This window comes from Mauremys mutica, chromosome 7 (genome assembly GCF_020497125.1).
Source record: "Mauremys mutica isolate MM-2020 ecotype Southern chromosome 7, ASM2049712v1, whole genome shotgun sequence".
NCBI lineage: Eukaryota > Metazoa > Chordata > Testudines > Geoemydidae > Mauremys > Mauremys mutica.
In genome coordinates this window covers 36520582-36544101 of record NC_059078.1, presented here as the reverse complement: position 1 = coordinate 36544101, position 23520 = coordinate 36520582, and the positions used below count along the sequence as shown (strand labels likewise).

The 23520-nt window shown below is 40.6% G+C and overlaps 1 protein-coding gene across 4 annotated transcripts in view; it reads right to left on the bottom strand.

The window, feature by feature from the left end:
• Positions 1-925: 925 nt before the first annotated feature.
• IQSEC1 (IQ motif and Sec7 domain ArfGEF 1) overlaps positions 926-23520 on the bottom strand; it is a 688386-nt gene continuing 665791 nt past the window's right edge. For 3 of the 4 annotated variants that reach the window (XM_045024037.1, XM_045024038.1, XM_045024039.1), the window contains 4 exons: positions 20715-20876; positions 19829-20005; positions 6982-7031; positions 926-5641 (listed from right to left, as the gene is read on the bottom strand). In XM_045024037.1, coding sequence (XP_044879972.1) covers positions 5045-5641; positions 6982-7031; positions 19829-20005; positions 20715-20876 — 986 coding nt within the window. In that variant the 3' untranslated portion in view covers positions 926-5044. The remainder of the gene's footprint in view (positions 5642-6981; positions 7032-19828; positions 20006-20714; positions 20877-23520) is intronic. The other variant, XM_045024040.1, reaches the window with a different exon arrangement.

The window sequence follows — 23520 nt, the reverse complement described above, 5'->3', positions numbered from 1 at the left end:
CAATCTAGCAGACAAAAGGTACAGAAAGTTCCAATGGCTGGAAGCTGAAGCTAGAAAAATTCAGACTACAAATAAGGCACAGATTTTAGCAGGGAGGGTATGCAAACCTTGGAATAGCTCACAAAAAGATTGTGGTAGATTCTCTATCACTGGAAATTACAAAATCAAGACTAGATGTCTTTCTAAAAGATATGCTCTAGTTCAGCCACAGCTATTTGGACTTGAAGTAGGAATTAATTAATGGAAATTCTACGGCCTGTGTTATGCAGGTAAGACTAGATTCTCACAGTGGTCCCTTCTAACCTTATAATCTACATATCTTTGACAGCCACTGGAAAGACTCCCATTAACTGCAATGGGTTTTGGATCAGATCGTCAGTGAGGTCAGGTTCTAAAAGAGACAATCACCACCAACAATATACACAATAAACCTAAACTTTCACTACAGATATTGGTATAGTCCCCTTCCCGCCCCCGCATTTGTCCATAGCACAAAGCCACCACCCAGTTGGTCATGACAGGTAGTTTCTGTTTAAGATGAAACATCAGGACTTGGTTCCCACATATCTGGGTTAAAATGACTTAGGAGGGTCATGTGAAGAAGCTTGCTCAAGTGTCACCTCTCGCTTTCTCCAGCTCAAACCAGCTGTATTGCTCCTTAACTTTCTTAGGGAGTACACTCACTCACATGAACATCAAACAAACCAAAACCTTAAGTGATTGGACCAGAACTTTGATAATAGAGTTGCAGTTCTCCCCCCTCAGCTTTAACTTAAACATTGAGGGTGAAACCATGGCCCCTTTGAAGTCAGTTGCAAAACTCCCATTGACTTCAGAGGGGTCAACATTGCACTTGAATTGATTTTCTTTTCTTCCAGTCTGCAGAACTGATGTTCTTCCACTGCACAAAAATGAGAAACAGAAAGAGTTTTAAATGATTTATTTGATTTCTCCACATGATCACAGTTATAGTTTTACATCGATAGGGCCTGATACTACTTACAAACAGAATGCATATTAAAATGAAAGCACTCCTTTCTTCCCTGCAATTACAAAATGGGTCTTGAGCCTCCCCAGAACAGAAGCTTCTTGTGAGCATGATCTTTCCTGAAGTCTTTAACAGTCTGCATTCAAAACCTAATTCTAACAGATTAATACAACTCAAAGCTGGATTAAAGTTCCTAGCAGGAGATAGGTACTGTATGCAACCTTAAAGTGACTGCAGACTTATAGTAATACTAATTTACACACTATATACAATTTAGAGAATTATCTATCCCCCCCCCACTTGGTCCCATTTCCAACATCCTTCCCCCCCCGCCCCAGATTTAATCTTGTTATTGGTTTCATTTTTCTTTTAACTATATACACAATAACTCATTTTGCAGGCAACAAGTGCAATGATATTTTACAACGGAAACAGCAAAATGCATGCTTAACTGCAGAAAACACACAGCTTCATATGGAACAGCAAGTCAACATCTAGAGATTCATTGTTTAAATATCTGCTGACTGTCTTTCAGCTCATTTTATCAAGAAACAAGAGGCTTCTGCTGCATGCAGTACATGATGGGAAAATCATTCTACACTGTATGTTTGAAGACTCTTTTTTAGCAATACAAGACATACATTATATCAGGATGAACTTTGTTTTTTTACATTGTTGTACATTTCATTAACTTAAAAAAATTAAAAAAAAACCCCAAATACATATTTGACCGTTGTCCCAGAAAAGATCTGTGGTTTTTGTTTTTTGTGATCTGCAGTCTTTAGGTTTCCCTTTCATTCTTTCAAACTGACATTATTACTTAGCCACATTATTCATGGGAACAGAGAAACATGGTCCCCGGTAGTGATCTATGCTAATTTTTAATCAATAAGGAAATAGGACTAAAACCTTTCAACGTCTACTATTTCATTTTCTCCAACAGCACACAGTAACAGAATACTGTCATCTTCTCATTCTCGGAGTGATCTATGGTGTTCTATGCAACTATTAATCTCAGATGTATTCTGACATGTTAGGCTGCTTCCTAAAGTAGTAGTAGTAGTAGTGAGGTTCTTAAGACTTATGCTGAGACCAAGACGTTTGTTAAAGGTAATTAGTTCAAAAAAGAAAGAAATAACGAGCATACTGTGTCTCTTCTCAATGATTTTAAACTATGAGAAAGTTTTCAAATATTGTGCTCTTAAAGGACCCAATACTTCAGCAGCCACAATATGACCTCTGATTTTCCATATGGAATTAGTGTGCCTACTAAGTAGGCACTCACCCCCCTCCCCAGTATATATGTGTGTGTGTGTGTGTGTCTGTGTGTGCGCAAAATCATGCACAAATGGTTTCTTGCACGTACAAAATTTGTGACAACTTTTGCATGTCATCAATTGCACCTGGCAAAATTAAAACCTGGCCCCCAGTGTAAATCTAAGGCTATTTGTTGTTACACCTTTCTTAAGTGAACCTAAGGGGTGATGTGAAACCAAACCAAACGGAAATATTTCAGTTATAAAATACTTAAGGCATTGCATGTTAACTAAGTAACATATCTGGGGCCAAATCTTCCTCTCCATGGCGCAATGTCGATCTCCAGTACATATTTTGCACGTGTTCAGCACACAGCACTTTCACTGACATCAATAATTCTGCACACAGAACAAGTGCAGAAAACATAGTATGCGATGGAGAGGAGCATTTTCACCTCAGTTTTCATTCAAAGATGCAGTTTCAGAAAGACTTTTGTACCCGAATGGTATTTTTATCTTTTCTGGAACAACCTATAAATTACACTTATACTCTACTATTGGTACACAGGTATGAAGAAAAGCCAACACATTTAAATATGTATCCCTTTACTTCAACTAATATCAACAGTAACACTGATGTATTTTGCAAATATACAATACGTAGAGTGTAGCCTCACACTATTAATGTTAGATGACATGCAGACAATTCTACTTTCCCTTATAAGAACAGTATTTTTTAAAACTGCAAGGAACAGAGCCTCCGAGGGCCCAGATGAGCCCTCATAAGGTAAGACACAGAATTTAGGATACCTTGAAAGATATTAAAAATATTTGTGTTATTCTCATTTAATGTAAGATTAATTTATAGGCGCAAAAGGGATCAAAGATATTGCACATGGGGGAAACAAACATGGACAGATTTTAGCAAAAGGCTAAACTCTAGATTGCTGTATTTGCTCTTTATGGAGATTAACAAAGTGCTCAGTTTGCAGTTTTGCTGGTATTATATCAATTGTATGAAACAGGGGGAGAGGAAAAACAAATTAAAGATACCAAGAGTAACCCAATACGGAAAGTTCATCCTTTCCTTATACAACGCTACTGTATATTTGTTTTGTTCAAATAAACAGATAGATCTGGTTCTTTTCCAATTCTTTTTACCCATCTCACACTGGAACTTCTGTTTTTTTCCTCCTTCAAGTTTTGCATTTTAGCTGGTGGAGTTTTGCAGTTGTAGTTCCTTTGTTTCTACCATTTAGGTGTAAAGTCCTTGCAGTGGCTCAAAATGCTGAAACTACAAAGTATGTTCCATGTATGACTTTGTATGAGATTCAGGGATACAAAATCTCATATGAATTTGCAAATGGCTTGATTACAACACAAACAACAACAGCACAGCCTGCTTTTATATGATGTCTTGCAACTAATTGGAGTAGGACAGTGAGGGTTTGAGCATAAACTTAGCCTGCTGAGAGCTGTGTACTTGTAAACTAACAAATGTGATGAGTAAAAATGGTGAACCCACTCTGCCGCTAGCATATGGCTATATGGAATTACACTACTAAAAAACCCAAACCAAAACCAAATAACCGCACTATACTAGTTACTAAAATACACCTTAAAATTTTAGAGCACTTCCATCTGGAAACGCTGTCAGATTATAGTTCCTTTTAACTGAAAAAATGAGCAAAGTCATGGTAAATAGGAAAACGAAGTGACTGAGAAGGATGGGTGTTTGTCATTTTCATGTTTGAGATGAATGTTTTTGCAGTGTATGCATGCACCTTTCATAACTCTTCATATGTGTTCATAAAATCATATGCATATAAAAGAAATGTGGATCATGTAAATTCACAGTTATCACAGCCTTTAAAGTGTCTAAGAATTTGTGTAACCAATGCTTTAAGATAACCAATGGTAAATGGTCATCGCATGTTGCTACTGTATAGTTACTGCATCTTAACTAGTTTGCTTTCCTGAAATAGCAGAGCAGTTATAATACTGATTACATATGATATTATGTTAATAAAAAATAAGGATTTATACAAAGCAATATTTTACTACAACAGTTAAATACTATGTTACTTGGCACATTTTAGTAATGATTGCTTAGAGTCTTAATATGTCTAGAGGACTTTTAAATTAAAATACTGAAATGTCTGAAATTTATTCCTAGCATTTAAAGTTTTTGGTCTACTCTTTCATATGCTATTCATCTATTTGTTACTGTCCTTCTATCAAGTGTAATTCCTTGTAAAGTCTATATTGCTAGTTTTGTGGACTGAAAAATTTGCTTTCCAAGCACAAATGTTAACTATACAGTATATATATATATATATTTATATATATATTTATATTACATAAAGTTTACTTACGTACTTTCATCAACCATATCAGGTCTACTTATTTTTTTGCCTATTGACAATAAAAGAGCAAGAATGCAACACTTGGTTCTGAATCACTTTTTTTTTTTAAATAGGTTACGTTTTTATTATGCATGTAAAATTGTCATGGAATTTGGTGAAAAAGGAAGCTTAACTTGTATTCAGCAAGCAGCATGTTTTCAAGGCAATTGAAGATAAGGACTGTCCAGAAGGCAGGCCTCCACTGAGCAGATAAGTAAAACCAATATTGATCACACTAATTCAAATTGTTGTATTTTAGTAACAGCAAGCCCTTAAGCTTGCAGAAGTCAAATAAATTGTTTGGCTGAGTAAAAATCCACAGTTTTATTTGCTGCTTCCTTTAAGTGCCTTTATAACCGTGCCTAAAACTACCATTATTAGAAGGACAAATACTTCTAGACTATTGTGCTGATGCCACTGTGTTTGGGCTTAGCGCTGGTTGAAGTGGAAGGAGGAGCTGACTGTCCATGGTGATGCTGAGCATGTTGGGAATGAGAAGAGTGCCCAGGGTGAGGAGGGGGCAATGGAGGATGGGGAGGGTGGGAATGTTGTGAATGAGGGTGCTGCATGTAAGAAGAATGTGCCGCATGCTGGGAATGAGGCACATGTGGGTGGTACTGGTGCGTGTGCTGGATGTGCTGTGGAGGATGATAGTGGTGATGGTGATGATAAGGGGGTGGGTTCTGCTGCATGTGACAGTACTGTGAATGGTGAGTGTGCACTTGTGCCTGCGTCTGCCCCTCAGCTGGCCCTGCATGGTGCATGGCAGAAGGATGCTGAGAGTGTTGCTGATGCGGGATTACAGGTGGGTGCTGAGGCTGCTGCGATGGGCCAGATGGTGGATGGCCTTGGGAAGGTGGCTTCCCCCTTTTGCTACCAAATAAGGAACCTAGGAGTGAGGAAGAGTTAGGCATAGTCTGGTGAGGGCGAGATGGACACTCTCGGGTTGATGTAGCTCTTCGGCGCATGTGAGGACTGCTAATGATGGACCCCTAAAAGAAATTAATAGAAATGAAAATTAAAAAAAAAATCTTAAAGTATGTTTAAAAGAAAAAGTTCACACTGATCCATCAAGTCTTCCTTACATGCTCACATGGGCTGACTATGTTAAGCGTTATAGGAGAATTTCTCTCTCTCCGACAGTTTCTCTCTTCAAGCTACAGTGGCATTCATGGCCTTCTTGGAATGCTTATAAACTTTAATAGCCATTATCTGGTTTTTCTTTCAATATTTTTAATTGTAAAATTTGATACTCAAATTAAGAGAAATGTCACTGAAAGATAACATTATACCTAGGAATTTGTTTTAAAAGAAAAAATGCATTTTAAAATACCAGTCACATTTTTCTTAAAATAAAAAAAACTACATTAAATTAAACTGAAATGAACACACAGTAACAAATGTTACAGTTACCATTCCAATTTCATAAGATTTTTTTTTAAAATTTAAAAATAGTTTTTTCTTATTGTAAACCACAGTAGGGAAGGGTTGTGCTGCTTCATAAACCTAGCTCTATATTATGTTAGATTGCAACAATACTTCTACAACTCATTTCAATAAGATTTCTACCTGGTGATTTTCTTCTGACCTATGGCCCAATGTTTCCTACTATTTAGTCTTGAATGGTCTATTTAGTCTTTGGAGATTTTTTTGTTTGTTTGTTTGTTTTTTAAAGACAATTAGGGACAAAGCAGTACTTAAGCATACTATACTAGATTTAAACTGCAATCTACCTAATGCAAACACACACACACACACAAAATAAATAAATCTGCAAGCTGAATTCAACGACATGAACAGTATATATAAATGGTTTGAAGATGAATGAAATCTCATGAAATCCACATTGAATTCATCTGTCTTATTCATTTTCTCCTCCCATGCCCTATCTGTGCAATTCCATGGTATCATGACTGCATACATTTAGCAATTTAACTAGAAAATAAGCAATGGGAATGGCTGAGCATGAAAGTCAATAGTTTTAGCTAGATATCAAACAGCATAGAACAGTGTACTGTGTAACGAAGTGCAAGTGGGCCTTCAGGCTGGGATCAGACCAAAATGGTGGCAAAAGGACACATGTTCATTTAACCATGCTTGCAGGAACAGAGGGAATAAGGTTAGCTGAAACCAAAAATGGTGCTTGGTCTAAAACAAGCCATAAGTGTTTTTTAAGCTGGAATAATACAAAGTGAGTAGCCTACGCATGCATTTTATCTGAGGCAGGCAGGTTATATGTTAGAAGAAAGAGAGCAAAAAAATATGTATATAAAAGAAAGGTTTGAAATGCACATCATCACATCCAGCTAGACATCAGTAACTTCCTACTTACTTCCATATTGCTGTCTAGCGATCCTGCACTGCTGCGACGCCCACGCTTGCCTGCCCAGGACATGCAATACCATAGATTAGAGACTGAGACAAGACCTGGGTGAGAAATATCCGCTTCCCTGAATTACTACAGGAGCCTCTAAATGCAACTAGAGGGACCTCGGGAGACTAATTTTATATGGTACATTAAACTGCTATAGAAGCTACTAAGGCAGAAACTTAACGTTTAAGGCCATAATTAAATTAAGTTTCTGTACCTAGATGTATCCTATAAAGGAAGATCCTTTTGTTTTGAAGCAACTTGTCATAATTCCTGGGTGGTGGGTTTTTTGTTTGTTTTTTTATTTTTTTTTTTAAAGAATCTTAAAATATGTATATTTTAGTCTCTACATTTAGCAGTGGGGTCATAATGTTCACTGTTGGCTAGAGTTTTAAATTGCTTAATTTCCTAGAAGCAAATTTTCCAAAATGTCCATAAATCTGTTTTTCTCAAACAGTGTTATGGGTGGGGTTTTTTCTGAATTATGGGGAACGTTCTGGATTTCAGTGGAGAGGGGAAATGGAAAGTCTCTCTCATCCTTTGAATGTTTTATTTTGAACCTCAATGGATTTCATGTAATCTTCTTTCATGACGATTAAAAAGAAAACTAAACTTAATTTTTAATCATTAAAACTTAAATGTAGCATTGTATTATGGCTAGATTTTGTTTGTCTAGCTGTGCAGTGCTTTACATTTAGGTATTAAGGCTGACAAAGTAGTCTCAGTTTTAGTAGTTGGGCCGAATTTTCCTAAGGTGGACACCAAAGTTAGTTGCCCAAACCTTACAAGTGGAACCCTCAGTTGGCTTCTAAATACTGATTTTAGGAAGCTAAGTGCTGAAATACAGGATGCCCAAATAGAAGATTATGCACCCAGATTTCATAACTAGGCTGCCCAGCTAATTCATCAGAGACAATGTATGCCTACACAGAATAGTATCAGGGGGTAGCCATGTTAGTCTGTATCCACAAAAACAACAAGGAGTCCGGTGGCACCTTAAAGACTAACAGTTTTATTTGGGCATAAGCTTTTGTGGGTAAAAAACCCCACTTCTTCAGATTCATGGAGGCAGATGAAGGCATTATTATACTGACACATGAAGAGAAGGGAGTTACCTTACAAGTTTAGAACCAGTGCTGACAGGGCCAATTCAACAAGGGTGGATGTGGTCCACTCCCAATAATTGATGAGGAGGTGTCAATATCAGGAGAGGGAAAGTTGCTTTTGTAGTGAGCCAGCCACTCCCAGTCCCTACTCAAGCCAAAATGAACGGCGTAAAATTTGTGTTTAGTTCTGCAGTTTCTCTTTGAAGTCTGTTCTTGAAGTTTTTTTGTTCAAGTATGGCTACTTTTAAATCTGTTATAGAATGTCCAAAGAGATTGAAGTGTTCTCCTACTGGCTTTTGTATGTTACTATTCCTGATGTCCGATTTGTGTCCATTTATTCTTTTGCGTAGAGACTGTCTGGTTTGGCCAATGTACATGGCAGAGGGGCATTGCTGGCACATGATGGCATATATCACATTGGTGGATGTGCAGGTGAATGAGTCTCTGATGGTGTGGCTGATGTGGCTGGGTCCTCTGATGGTGTCGCTAGAGTAGATATGGGGACAGAGTAGGCAACAAGGTTTGTTACAGGGATTGGTTCCTGGATTAGGGTTTCTGTGGTGTGGTGTGTAGTTGCTGGTGACTATTTGCTTCAGGTTTGGGGGGCTGTCTGTATGCGAGGACTGGCCTGCCCCCCAAGGTCTGTGAGAGAGAGGGATCATTTTCCAGGATAGGTTGTAGATCGTTGATGATGTGCTGCAGAGATTTAAGCTGGGGGTTGTATGTGATGGCCAGTGATGTTCTGTTATTTTCCTTGTTGGGTCTGTCCTGTAGTAAGTGACTTCTGGGTACCCGCCTCGCTCTGTCAATCTGTTACCTCACTTCCCCAAGTGAGTACTGTAGTTTTAAGAATGCTTGATAAAGATCTTGTAGGGTGTTTGTCTCTGTTTGAGGGATTGGAGCAAATTCAGTTGTATCTTAGGGCTTGACTTCAAAAACAGACTTCAAAGAGAAACTGCAGAACTAAAATTCATTTGCAAATTTAATACTATTAATTTGGGCTTGAATAGGGACTGGGAGTGGCTGGCACACTACAAAAGCAACTTTCCCTCTCCTGGAATTGACACCTCCTCATCAATTATTGGGAGTGGACCACATCCACCCTTGTTGAATTGGCCCTGTCAGCACTGGTTCTAAACTTGTAAGGTAACTCCCTTCTCTTCATGTGTCAGTATAATAATGCCTGCATCTGTAATTTTCACTCCATGCATCTGAAGAAGTGGGTTTTTTACCCACAAAAGCTTATGCCCAAATAAATCTGTTAGGGTATGTCTACACTTACCGCGCGGGTCGACGCGGTGAGTTCGACTTCTCGGAGTTCGAACTATCGTGTCTAATCTAGACGCGATAGTTCGAACTCCCCGCGCGCTCCGGTCGACTCCGGAACTCCACCACTGCAAACGGCGGTGGCGGAGTCGACCTTGGAGCCGTGGACTTCGATCTCGCAGCGGCGTCTGGATGGGTAAGTAGTTCGAACTAGTGTACTTCGAGTTCAGCTACGCTATTCACGTAGCTGAACTTGCTTACCCTAGTTCGACCCCCGCCCTTAGTGTAGACCAGGCCTTAGTCTTTAAAGTGCCACCGGACTCCTTGTTGTTTACATAGACTAGTTATTTTTATTGAATTTAGCTTGTTGGATATTAAACTAACAAATGTAAGAATGTTCTGTTTAGGGGATGATCAAACAAAGCTATCATCATCAGGATGAGGCGTGGTCAGCGTCTCCAGACATCTCCAAAAGCCACATGCATTCCTCATTTCTCTCTCTTAATGCCCCACCACTTTTCTTAAAGGCCCAGTGTCACCACAAACCTCCCTCCTGTATTGGAAGGCTTGATACAGTTCTCTTCAGAGCCTGCCACTGCTGCTCCAAAGAATGTTGCTGGAGAGGGATGAGGTATTCCCTTCCCCCTTGCTATGGCTAAGGGTCCTACTTTTGCAACAATGCACAGTTCTCAACATAAACCCTTTAAACTGAGATTATGTGTTTGCAGATGAGCAATTCCTTTGGAAGAGCTCTTTGCCAAATCTTTGGGGACATTCTTTACTGCAGTTTTAGCTTGCTCAAAAACATGACTATACTGTACTGTACACCATGAGAGAGAAGCGGTTTTGATTATCTTATAGTTCTTATTGCCTAGTTGGGGTGAATTTTGCTCTTTGTTTATTGGAAATAATGATGCTGGTTGTGAGAGTCAAATCACTCCTGTTAGCCAATCCACAATCCTGAAGGAAGATACCCATCTCCCCATTCAATGGTGAATATTACGCTGGCACAGGTGAATAAAAGTGACCAGGCATGAAGGAACATAGAAAAACCTAAGGTCTCCCACTGAAGGTAAAGCAGGAGTGAAAATGTTCAGATGCCACAGTGATGAATGCAGTATATGTAGACAGATGTGCGCATCTGTCTATGTACCTAAGATGACTGTGGGCAAAGGAATACTAGCAGAAAAAAGTGAAACCATATTTGACACATCTATAATGATCCTCATATGATCACTAACTAATCCTGTATAGTAAAGAGCCCTCTGGTAAATTCTTCTAAGAGGAAAGACGTCATTTCTTAAAAACAAAGCGAAACAGGTTCACCATGGACTGTAGACAGACAATCAGAAATGGAAATGACCTATTAGGTCCTACAGAGTATTCCCCTTGCCAATGTAGGATCATTTTATTACAAACTATTCTTCAGTGCTACATCCATCCCAGCTTAAAAAGTGTTCTTTGAGCTGCAGTCTTCAAAAGGCATTGCAGGGAAATGGTAAGTCCAGGATAGAAGGAGCTTATTCAGCTGTTCTGTGTAGCATAATCCTACACTAGAATGATTATTAGCTGCTGTGCTATAAAACCAGGTGGTGTTTACCAAATTTATGACTAACTGTGCTCAGCAAGTTGTTTTTTACTTTAAATATTTTTGAAGATCGTTATACAACACTGTTTCTCATTCCTCTCTTTGTAAAATTAAATTCCAGCTCTCTTTCCTCTCCTTCGAAAGTTATCTTGTTGTTCCCCTAACCAATTCACAGCTGTTGTGGTTGGTAATGGACTGTGATAGGTTGTATGCTGCTTCTGAGTAAGCATCACTACGGTGCACTACTGCAACACACCTCCACATGTACAATCAAGGTCACTTTAAACTTGATAAACTTGAAACAGTTAGAAATTAGAATATCCTTACAGAGACTTGCAAATTCTGTGAGCTCTTACAGGGAATCATGAATGAAAATCCATTGTGTCCTTGCAGAAATTGACCTTATAGATATGTAGAATGTTATAGGAAATGTTAAAATATTTCAGTTATCACTACTGTACTGTACTTCTTGGGTCTATCTGCTCTATACCAATGAGAGGCATACTGAGATCAAGGGCACTTCTTGTGATTCAGTTTGTGATTCTTGGCTAAAATAGTCTGGAAAAGGATTCAAATTATGTTCTTAGTAAAGCAAACTATTTTAACAGTCATTTACCAAATAATGAGTCACTGTACTAGCTTCAGCACATTGTGAAAGTGGTATTCATGAAAGTGGAAACTGTTGCCATGCATCCTGATTGAATTGGCCTCGTTAACACTGACCCCTGACTTGGTAAGGCAACTCCCATCTTTTCATGTGCTGTATATTTATACCTGCCTACTGTATTTTCCACTCCATGCCCACAAAAGCTTATGCCCAAATAAATGTTAGTCTCTAAGGTGCCACAAGGACTCCACGTTGTTTTTGTTGTCACCTAGTTATCCAAAGGCCAGGCCTGACACAAGCAGAGGTAGTTTAAAATGCCCAATACTACCTCACCGACGTGCCTCAATCATAATCTGGAAGGACCACTTCTAGGGGTCTTTTAATCCTGTCTTTTGGTTGAGGCATGCAATTATGGTCTTGACCACTTGTGATCATTAAAAAACTCCTGGCTCTCTTCACATGAGGAGCGTTATCCTGGGTACATTGGTCATATTCAGTGCAGGATGTAATTATATAGAGGGGAGAAGTGAATAATTTCCCCTCTATAAACCAGTGGAGTAGTGTTGGTGATGGCTATATTTCAGGGGTGAATGTGTGGGTGATCTCTGCATATATATATTTTGCAGAATATTTTCGGTATTTACATAAACACAAGGTTCTGGATTTTTTCATAAGAATACACTGTTAAAAACGGGGTATATGATGGGAATCAATAGAAGCAGGCTATGGTACACGTATCCAGAGACATGTACCATGCCAGGCATCACTAACATCCAATGGGAGCAGAAGGAAGATGACAATGATAGCAAGGAAAGAGGAAAATTGTGGCCTTCAGGTCTGGTATCTCCCCTACACCACTTTCTCTGTGGGAGCAGATTCAGCCCTTCTACTCCCCTGGAGATCTTGACTGCTAAGGCAGGAGAAGCAGCAAAGAATCCTGTGGCACCTTATAGACTAACAGACGTTTTGCAGCATGAGCTTTCGTGGGTGAATACCCACTTCTTCGGATGCATCCGAAGAAGTGGGTATTCACCCACGAAAGCTCATGCTGCAAAACGTCTGTTAGTCTATAAGGTGCCACAGGATTCTTTGCTGCTTCTACAGAACCAGACTAACACGGCTACCCCTCTGATACTTGACACCATGCAAGGCAGGAGAAGAGTTCTAATGTCTCATACCCCAAATAGCGTTCATTTTGCCTGCTTCCACCTCAGCCCAAGGGAGAAGAGTGAGAAATTTTTAATCTCCTCCAGCATCATGTGGATGAGGGAGGAGCTTAGAGCCTGAACCATTCCCTTGAAGACTCCTCCTACTGGTGGGTAAGGGTTCTGCAGCTGCATGAAGTCTGCTTCTGTATATGGAACATACAGGGTAGTGAAGATCCCTGCAGTCTTTCCCCAGAGTGTAAACTCTGGACAAGAGAAAAATTGGAAAATATTACAAAGGATTAATAAAAACCATCATATATTTGGGTCAAGGGCAGGAAAAGTGTAAAAAAAAAAAAGAAAGAAAGAAAGAAAGAGACAACCAATGAAGTTTGGGGCAATATACAAGAAGCACAGAGACTATTTTTATACTTGGGCTCTATTTTACTGTTTCTGGCCCTTAATGCCAGTCAATACTCATATATTATTACAGTATAAGTATTGGGGATATGTGCTGAGACTACCAGGAACAGTGCCCGCTTGCAGCTGTAGTAACAATAGCCTTGCACTTCTGTAGCACAATCTCAAAGCATGTTACCACAACAGGAGAGCATCAGACTTTACCACACCTCTGGAAGGAAAAGGACAGTTACCTTTTCCTTAACTGGTGTTCTACAAGATGTGTTGCTCATGTCTATTCCACAATAGGTGTGTGTGCTCGCCACGTGCACAGGTGCCAGAAGTTTTTCCCCAGCAGTACCCATGGGGGAGAGGGGGAGTGCCCCCGTGACCCCTGGAGTGGCACCTGCCTGGCACGGTATAAGGGGAACTCCAACAGAGGGGAAGGAGGGTGAAATGTGGAATAGACATGAGCAACACATCTTGAAGAACATCAGTTACAGAAAAGGTAACTGTCTTTTCTTCTTTGAGTGATTGCTCATGTGTATTCCACGATAGGTGATTCCAAGCTATATCTGTTGGAGGTGGGTAGGAGTTCACAAGTTCCCAGGATGGAGCCCTGCCAAACCTGACGTCATCCCTGGTCTGGGGGACAATCGCATAGTGCGAGGTGATCTCCGGAAGGAAAGCACACAACTGGTTGGAGAAGGGAAGCTTTACTTGGGGTGGATCCCTGATGAGGACTGGCAGGGCGCCCCCAAGCGTCCCGTCAAAAATACCTTTTCCCCGCCAGCTTGCCCTTGGAGGACCCAGGCTGGGGGGCAGGCCGGGACTGCCTCTAAGGGCATCTCTTACAGTCCCACTGCTTCTTAAGGGTGGCCTTGTACTTCGGGACGGTGGCCTGGGCAGGAGTCTGCTGCAGCTTGAACTTAGGTTTTGCTGGAGCCGGGACATAGAGGCCCAGAGTCTGGAGGGTCATGCGGGAGTCTTTCATGCCATGCAGCCTTGTATCTGTTTCCTCGGCAAACAGAGCTTTCCCGTCAAATGGGAGATCCTGCATGGAAGACTGCGCCTCACTGGACAGCCCAGAGAGTGGGAGCCATGACGCCTGTCTCATGGACACGCAAAGGCCATTGATCATGCGGCCATGTCCGCAGCATCTGAGGCTGCCTGCAGGGACGCCTTAGCAGCTGTTGCCCCTTCCTCCACTAGAGCCTTGAACTCCTTCCTATCACGCTCCTGGAGGGAGTCCTCAAACTTAGGCAGAGAACCCCATAGATTGAATTCATACCGGCCCAGGAGAGCCTGATGGTTCACCACTCATAACTGGAAGCTCGAAGATGAATACATTTTCCTTCCGAAAGAGTCCAGTGTCCAAGAGTCTTTGTTCTTTGGGATCGGGGCCGGTTGACCCTGCCGTTCCCTGTGATTGACCATCTCGACCACCAGGGAGTTGGGCACCGGGTGGGTATACAAGTACTCATCCCCCTTAGTGGGTACAAAGTACTTGTGTTCCGCCTTTTTAGAGATGAGGACCAATGAGGCCGGTGTTTGCCACAGGGCATTTGAAATCTTAGCCACCCCTTCATGGAGAGGCAAAGCCACCTACCCAGTGCCGATGGGGACAATACATTAAACAGGGAGTCGGAGGGCTCCTCCATCTCCTCTGCCTGGAGGTGTAGGCTTGCTGCCACCCTCTTTAAGAGATCTTGGTGAAGTCCTCCTGCGGGATGGAGGGTGGCGGGGCCACAATTGCCTCCTCCGGGCGGGGCGAAGAGGCCAGTGCCGTGCTCTGGGTGTCGACTGGCACCGGAGGGTTCACCACCTGGTCAGACTCCAGGCACAGTGCCAAGGACATACGTCCCACCAACTCCTTTCTCGGGGGTCTGGAGAAGGGGGCCAACAGTGCTTCCTAAGCTCTGGCCACCGAGCAAGCTCTCACTGGGGGCTGCACCGGAGGCCACAGTGCCCACTGGTACCATTGGGCCGGCCATGATGCTCGGTGCCACTGCACCTACTGTGGCACCGGCGGGGCCAGCTGTCCGGGTTGGTTGGCCTGGCCCATTGAAGGACTGCTATGAATGGAGACCAGGCTGGTGTAAGATCTGCTGCTGTCTCTGGACTCGGAGGAGTGGCGATGCCGGGATCTACGACGGCCATGGGACTGAGATCTTGACATGGAGGACCTGTACCAACAGTAATAGCTGCTCCGCGAACAGCCTTGACGGGCGGACTCGTGATGGTGAGACACCGGCAATCAACACCTGGGGCTGCGATGTCTTGGTGGAGACTTGGAGCGGGAGTCCAAGCGGGAACGGCATCGATGACTGCCATGACTGACTGCGGTACCCTCTCCGAGACGAGGACCGGCAGCGATGCCCGCCGGAGTCCCATCGATATGTCCCGGGCTGCCTGGAGGGTTTCAGGTGTGGACGGCATCTGAAGGGGCCAGGCTACTCCACTCAACTTGAATCGGAGGCCTGGAGCCCAGTGGGGATTGAGGACTGCCCGACATGGGCCTAGCCTCTGTCCCAGACTTCCCTCAGTGCCACTGCAAAGAGGGAGTCTTCCTGGCCCTCTTGGCGTGCCCGGTGGATGGGAAGCAGTGCCAGCTGGTCGATGGCACTGGAAGGTTGCTGCATACTGACGCCACGGTGCCGGATACCGGTTCGGAGTGGCATGCCGGGGTCGGGGTCAGCACTGTCTCCATCAGGATGGCCTGGAGCCTAATGTCCCTTTCTCTTTTGGTCCAAGGCTTAAACGACTTGCAAATATTGCACCTTTAGCTGATATGGGTTTCTCCCAAGCAGCGCAAACAATCTGCGTGCGGGTCACTTCTTGGCATAGGACGCCTACAAGAGCCGCACGACTTAAACCCAGGGCGCGGGGCATGCCCTGGCCCGGACTCACTGACTAACTAAACTAATTAAACAGCTAACTAACTACAGGTACTAACACTGAACGAACAAACAGTTCTGGGGACGAGCTACAACAAAGCTGGAGCAGAGCAGTTCCGATGCACCTTCACTGGCGGCAAGAGGCAACTGAGGGTGGGGGAGCGTGCAGCTCCCCTTATACCGTGCCAGGCAGGCGCCACTCCAGGGGTCGTGGGGGCACTCCCCCCCCATGGGTACTGCTAGGGGAAGAACTTCTGGCACTGGAGCACATGGCGAGCACACACACCTATTGTAGAATACACATGAGCAATCACTCGAAGAAGGAATCAATATTTGTCCCCATTTTACACATTGATATGGTGAGGCATAAAGAGGTTAGGGGCCTGATTTCCGAAGATGCTAAGTACTCCCAACTCCATAGGAAGTAACTGGGAACTACAGGTGCTCAGCACTTTCTGAAAATCAGGTTATGACTTGCTTGAAATCACCCAGGAAATCTGTGGCAGATATAGAATCAGAAACCCACATATTCCCCCCAGTCCTGTCTTTTAATCACAAAACCACTGTTCCCTCATTAATAATTGTGATGGGATAGTTTTCATCTTTCATATCTATGTGTAGGCCCATTTCAATATCATAAATGGAAGAAAGCTTTGGAATTGTCTGAAGTTCTCTTAGTGTTTGGCACAATCCATTCCTTTTCTAGTTGCGTTTGGTTTCCTTCTAACATTTTACACATTAATTTGGAATTGTACATTCTTGGGTAAATAAGTATGTTTTTTCTTGACTAATTTTCAGTGGACAGAGCTAATCACTCTGACAGTTCAGGCTGACATCTGAAAAAGGATGAAGTTTTAAATGCTTTTGACTCATTTACGTTTTGTAACACAGCTGGCTGCCAGTTCCCATTTCTACTTTTTATTCCAGGGCAGCAGATGTCAGATCAGAGAGAACAAGATAAGGGTTATTAAATACTAACCTTAAAACCCTCAAAGCCCTCATTCATTTAATTTTTGCAAATACAACTTATGTTTTCATGGAAAAACGAATAGAAAAATAGCCAGCAGCAAAGAGTACCTGGTCAATATCAGATATTGTTTCCCTGTTGGGGAATTGAAGTATTACTCTCCAAAAACCAATTTCAGCTTTTAGGAGGTGAAAGGGTCCAAAAATCATCTTCTTCTTTAGATTTGAGAGACTAATTTATTTTTTCCTTTTCAAGAATGGAAAAAAATTTAAAGGCACTTTTCCCTACTACTATTCCTCTGTGATAGGTATAATGACTTCCGGCAAAGGGAAATTAGCTCATTTTTTCCAAACCGCAGCTTCAACAGAAACCTGCATAGCCAAAACTTTCGTTACAGACTCAGATTCCCCTTTCATAGAACCATATTTTCAGAGCGCTTCCAAAAACACCTCTGCAGTGTTCCTTAGGAAATTATGCACCGAACTCTGTGCATATTCAATTATTCAGTTTTCTCTTGTAAAATTGGATTTTTGCAGAAACAATTAAGGAAATCCTTTAAAATTTCAGCCCGTAATCCCCATTTTCTAAACAAACACTCATACACACACAGTACACCCAGATCCTCTTTCTTTATCATCCTATATTTCATGCCATGGCAGTACAAACACCAGGAATTAGGATGAACTAATTTCAGCCCACCTTTTTCAGAAGTTATTTGTATGTCTGCTGCTTTGGTAGAGTCATTGAGCCACACTGCCTCTGCTAATTGGTAAATTTTTCTTTGGTTTTTCTAAGGGTCATCTGTTCCATACTAAAACAAAGTGAATTCCCCCAAGCAAGCTAAACTTAGAGGAGGTACTTGTAAACTTACTACAGTGATTTTGATATATCACAGAAATAGTAGTATATACCCAGGGACTGAAAATGGTGTTTTATTAACCTAAATCAGGTGACAGGTGTGTAATTTTTCAAGTTAATTGCACTGCACAAGACCAAACAGAAGCTCTCCATAACGATCAGTGGGTAAATATTAAAATTAAGTTCAGTTGGGTTTAACAAATTCGTTGATAAACCCTCCAGTCTGCAAATGATTTCTACTTTCTATCATGGAAAAAGAGCACTTTCAGTAATGAGCATGCCAACAGCAGGCATGCAGTTTTGAAATATGAAAGTTTTCATGATCAAGAGGAATTCATCTTGTTTATTGCACATAACCCTCTAAAGGGATTTATGTACATGGCAATATTTGGAAGACTGTGATGGAAAATTCCTATGGGATGAAGAGAGTTAATCGGGAACCACGCAAATTGGTTTGTATAGCCATGAAACTCCCACATCCAGTAACATGGCTGTTCTCATTCTAAAAGAACTTAAAATAAAACAAAACCAAAAGATGATGAAGGTATCTGTACAGCTTAGATTTAATAACGATGAGGACTTGGGCTGGATCCAACCCCCACTGAAGTCAATGGAAAGACTCTCACTGACTTGAAGTGGGCTTTGGATCAGGCCCCATGTCTTTTAATGATGCAGATGGGTATAGATGGATATAAACAGAGAGTAAACACAAGTGATAATAGGGGTGTGTGTGTATGTGTATGTATACGTATATATACATACATACACACACATACACACAAACACACACACGCTACATATTCAATTTACCCGTGTTTTATTTACTGCAGCACAAATCCTTCTCTTTGATATGACAAGGAAAGGCTAACCAGGGCTAACTAGTCAAGATATACACAGTATTACAAAATTATGCCTCCACTGTAGATCATACAGCATTTAAAAAACAAATCAAAATAAATAATACAGGCAGATAAAACTTCTTTTTTTAAAATTCAATTGCTGCTACTCTTATGGTTACGGTCAGTGTGGCGTGGCTGGTGTTACAGGTATAACTTCCATTAGCAATAACAGGAGTAGTGTGCCTAACATTCTAAACACAGGGCTGAACATTTACCCCTCGGAGTCTGGAAAACATGAGGGTGCTAATTACTAATAATTCATGGCATGTAGCAAACAAACAAATAAAATAAAAACAAGCACATACCACTCTTTCTATTTGTATTTTTTTAAACGTATAAATATTACCCAAAAAAAAGAAAAGAATTTTTTTTTTTTAGATAGGTCAGTTCCAATTTTAGCCACAGCAGCAGCGATGAGTCTTGGGGACATTACTACTGTGCCCAGCAGGGCTTTTTCCTATTCCTCTGGCAATAGTATTTTGCAAACAACAGTTTCAGCAAGAATTAGGACCTATGTTGTGCATAATACAATGACGAGATATAATTCAGTTATACTGTGTGACTGATGCTATCACTCTAGATAGAATTTAGTAGGGCTTCACTCAATTTCATTCATCAATGTAGTACATGGGTACACTTAAGCACAAAATACACAGGAAGCAGTCATTGCATTGGGACCTCAGTGTTTTCTTTTTCTTTCTAAGTCTACATTAACAAGGAGGTAATAAATAAGAGAAAAAACAAAGGAATTCTAAGTGGGTTATTCCTAGCCCTAGTCAACCATTTTTCTATAATACACTTACAATTTTTCCTCTGTCTCCATTCTCCTTTAAAAGTATACATAGCAAGCTATAACAGTTTGATATTTTCAAATAGAGTTTGTTCAGTACACTAACGGTAAAATAAAATAAAAAACAAACCCAACAAATGTTTAAAAAAAAAAAAGCAAATAGTTAAACTTTCTGTATTGCTTCTTTACATGGTCACCATTCACAAATGAGCTTATTTTTACACATATCTATCACACTTCTTTGCACGCACTGGTGTACAGAGCAGGGAATAAATGTGGTGCTTACCAGCTTCAGAGAGGTCTCTGAGGGAGCTGCTGAGTGCACTCCTTTTCAGTCCCTCCCCAGTGGCATAGCTGTCATCCAGGCAGGCTCTGTTCAGCGTCCCATTGCCAGATTCTTTTTTGAGGCTGGAGCACTGGGAGATGCTTGGACGTACCACACCTTTCTGTTTTTCTAGCTCAGCTGAAACAAAGAGAATGATTGTACAGTTATAGTTATTGACTATAATGAAATGGAGCCAATGACATGGCAAACAAAATATTATGTATCCAGAGGTGTCAGTTTATTGTGGAGTTGAACGGCACATGGAAGAAAACTTGATCTCTGTCCCAGTGACTTTATAACATAACATGCAATGAAAGGATGTCATGCTGGAAAACTATAATATAAAATCCTATGTTTAGCTAGATAGATATCTGCAGCTTCCAGTATGTTCATTTGCATAATGGCTACTGAAGCAGCAGCAAACATGATGCTTTTCAAAAGAATAAAGTTTGATATTAAGAGAAACAGAGTCAAAGTTCTTCAAAAGTCCATCTCCAAAAGACAATACCTCTTTCTAAGAAGCCACTTAAAATAGCCCTAAAACTTACAATGCAATTTATTCACGCTATTTGGTACAGACCTACCCTCTACTTACTCATCAGTCGATTTTTGCTGGTGCTTAAGATATATTTCAATATATTGCAATTACATAGTACACTAGCTACCAGTCCAAAGATCCTGGCAGGAGTTTTAGGAATCACTGTTTTATCTCTAAAATAAAAGCCACAGATGGGGAGCTACATTATTTTAAGACTTAAATCCTGGTGGATTATATTACATATATCAAACAGATTTACTAATGTTGATTAGTTTGAAAATGCTCTATTATATGTACCTTTGTACTTACACTCTATTCTGTGCTTTTCCATTTCTTGAACTTCTGCAATAGACTCTCTCAAGTCATCCGTAAATTTCTTTCTATCCTGAGGATTGGGTGCATTGAAATTTATTAGGACTTTGATATCTGCTCCTGGAACAGCTGATGTGAGCCGAATGCCATTTGGATAATCTGGAGAAAAGAAAGAGAAGAAAAGGCTAAATAATTTTTATTATCTTTAATTTTATTCTCTTCCATTTTTACTAATTTTTTCACTAATTCTCTGTTACCATTTTCGAACCCTTGACAGACGGCAGAGAAAAGCAGTTTTTACTACCACATTCAAAACCTCAGAAGGCCATTTTACCTGCTCAGAACCCAGATGCATTTTCTAAAGGAAAATAAATCTCACTGAACATCCACATGGACAATCATCACACACACACACACACAGTTTGTAGTAGCAATGTCAGTAAAAAACACCAGGTTTGGCTGATTTGCTCAAAGGGACAACTTGTTCAGGCCTAAGCTAACCTTGACTGAAGTAAAGTAAATCTCAGCTAGTATCCCTGGATTTAAAACAAAAACGCTAACCAAACATGTCTAGTTTAAATGAAAACATTAACCCGAACATTAACAAAGACCTAAACAATACTGCAGCAAACAAAATCTATTGAAGGTCTTTACAAATAATATATTTTAAACATTTATCTATTATATATTACTAGTGTGTTACATTAGTTTGATTCAGTAGATTGCAAACAATGACACACTTTATAAATTAAGTTTAATATTCTTACTCATTATGGGCCAAATTTTCAAAACTTTCTCAGAAATGATGCCTGGCATCTTTGCACATGAAATTGTTGGCACATTAACAGTCTCATTTTGCATGTGCGAATCAGCCAGATGAACTACTATCCAGTCTGCACATGCAAACAACTGTAAGTGCAAAATTTACAGATGTCATTTGAGATAGTAGGTCAGGGTCACCTTGAAAATATAACACTTAGGTATATAATTATAGTGGACATAACAGAAAGAAAGCTTAAAGAGTTCAAGAGACAGGGGGCTTAGTGAAAATGCCTTGAGGAATATTAGAACTTTCTATATATGGAAATGCTTAACTTAATGTTCCATAATAAATACTGAGGTATTTAAGCTTTATACATTCGTTCCCTTAAGCACCGACAGTACTGTGCAGCTTGGAAGAAAAATCCATGAGAAAAACACATTCATAACTCTTCCCAACAAGTCTGATAATTTAAATTCAATTGTCCTGATCGTGCCACTCACTCATGTTCGAGTGGGAGTTTTGCTGAGCAAAGACTCTAGCAATAACCCTCAGAATTATAGATTCTTTTTGGTCATTTTGTTTTGGTTGTTTGTGAGTAAAAAGGCAGGATGTGTTTGTATGTGTGACTTGTAATGTTTTGTATTAACCTCAGCTCTCCAATCACTTTTTTTGTATAATGTTACCCACCAATGTCATGCTTTGATGGAATAAAAATGTGCTTATTCTGTAGGGCATGAACAGTGACATCCTGACCTTTATTTACAACAATGGGGATCATTTTCAAGGCATTTAATTAAAGCCCACTGTAAATGATGGGGCAAATGGCCCTTGCTTATCAGATTGTCTTAATTTTAATTCTTGAACTAGCTGCCTGTAGTCCAGTTGTGCATCTAACATAGCAGACCTTAACAGCTGGTCACATGAACATCTGCCAGTTGAGCAGAAAAGTACAGACATACAGAGATATACACATAATGAAGATTTTCTCTATTACAGAAAATGGTTTCAGTTTTTGCTTGATCCCTGGAAATGAAGCCTCACACAGTCTTAGAACATGTGCAGTAAATAATTTAATACAATTTCTTTCCTGAGCCATCTGACCTTATTGATGGGCAGAAGGTCCACAAATTGAATACTATGTAAATACAGATCTCTTCCACGTATTAAAGTCCATGATCCATTATTCCAACACAGGGTGCTTCCAAGTGTACAACAAAATGGAATTCAAGTATTGTAGATTTCTATTTAAGCAGAAGAACAAATCCTGTCTCATGGCCATTCACTCAAGAAACACCATCTGGTGCCAGACAATTTCTACCCCCAGCTGCCAAGGTCATTGTGTTCCAAAAAAAAAAAAAAAAAAAAAAGTATTACACTGCCTTAAAAAGTGCAGAGTCAAATACAGCTACACTTTACATGAAGACTTATGCACCATCCAAAGCATACAGAGCTTCAAACAAAAAGGAAATCAGGCCATTCACCTTTCTTGAGTGGAGGAGGAGCCAACTAGCTAGTCAGTTATAAACTAGAAAAAGTGAAGATAAAAAAAAAAAAAAAAAGAACATTCATAAAGCTGAGCAAGGAAAAGTAAGGCAACTTAATAACTATGAGGACACCTAGACAGAAATTCAAGCTACTGAATTGCACATATCAGCTCTACTACACAGACCAAACTCCCCAGTAGCAAACTCCTATGGTCAGCGCTGCTATCAATACAACTGATATTCCTACAGGAGCAAACATTGACATAAATAATTTAGGTGTTAGCTGGACTCCACTAAAAATACGTTGCTAACCTTGTTTGTAAATATAAATGTTTTCCTTGTGGCCTATTTATGCAATAGAGATAAATGCCATACTTCCTTGTCTGGAGCCAACAAATCCCATAATATATTTTACCCTCATCAACCCTCATCAGCTGTCATCATCAGTCGACTCAGCATTAGCCAAATTGAAAGGTTTCGCTCCCTTTGCATTAGTGACACTGGCCTCAGAATGTTCATGAACCTCATTCCCTGAGGACAAGCTGATTCTGATAGC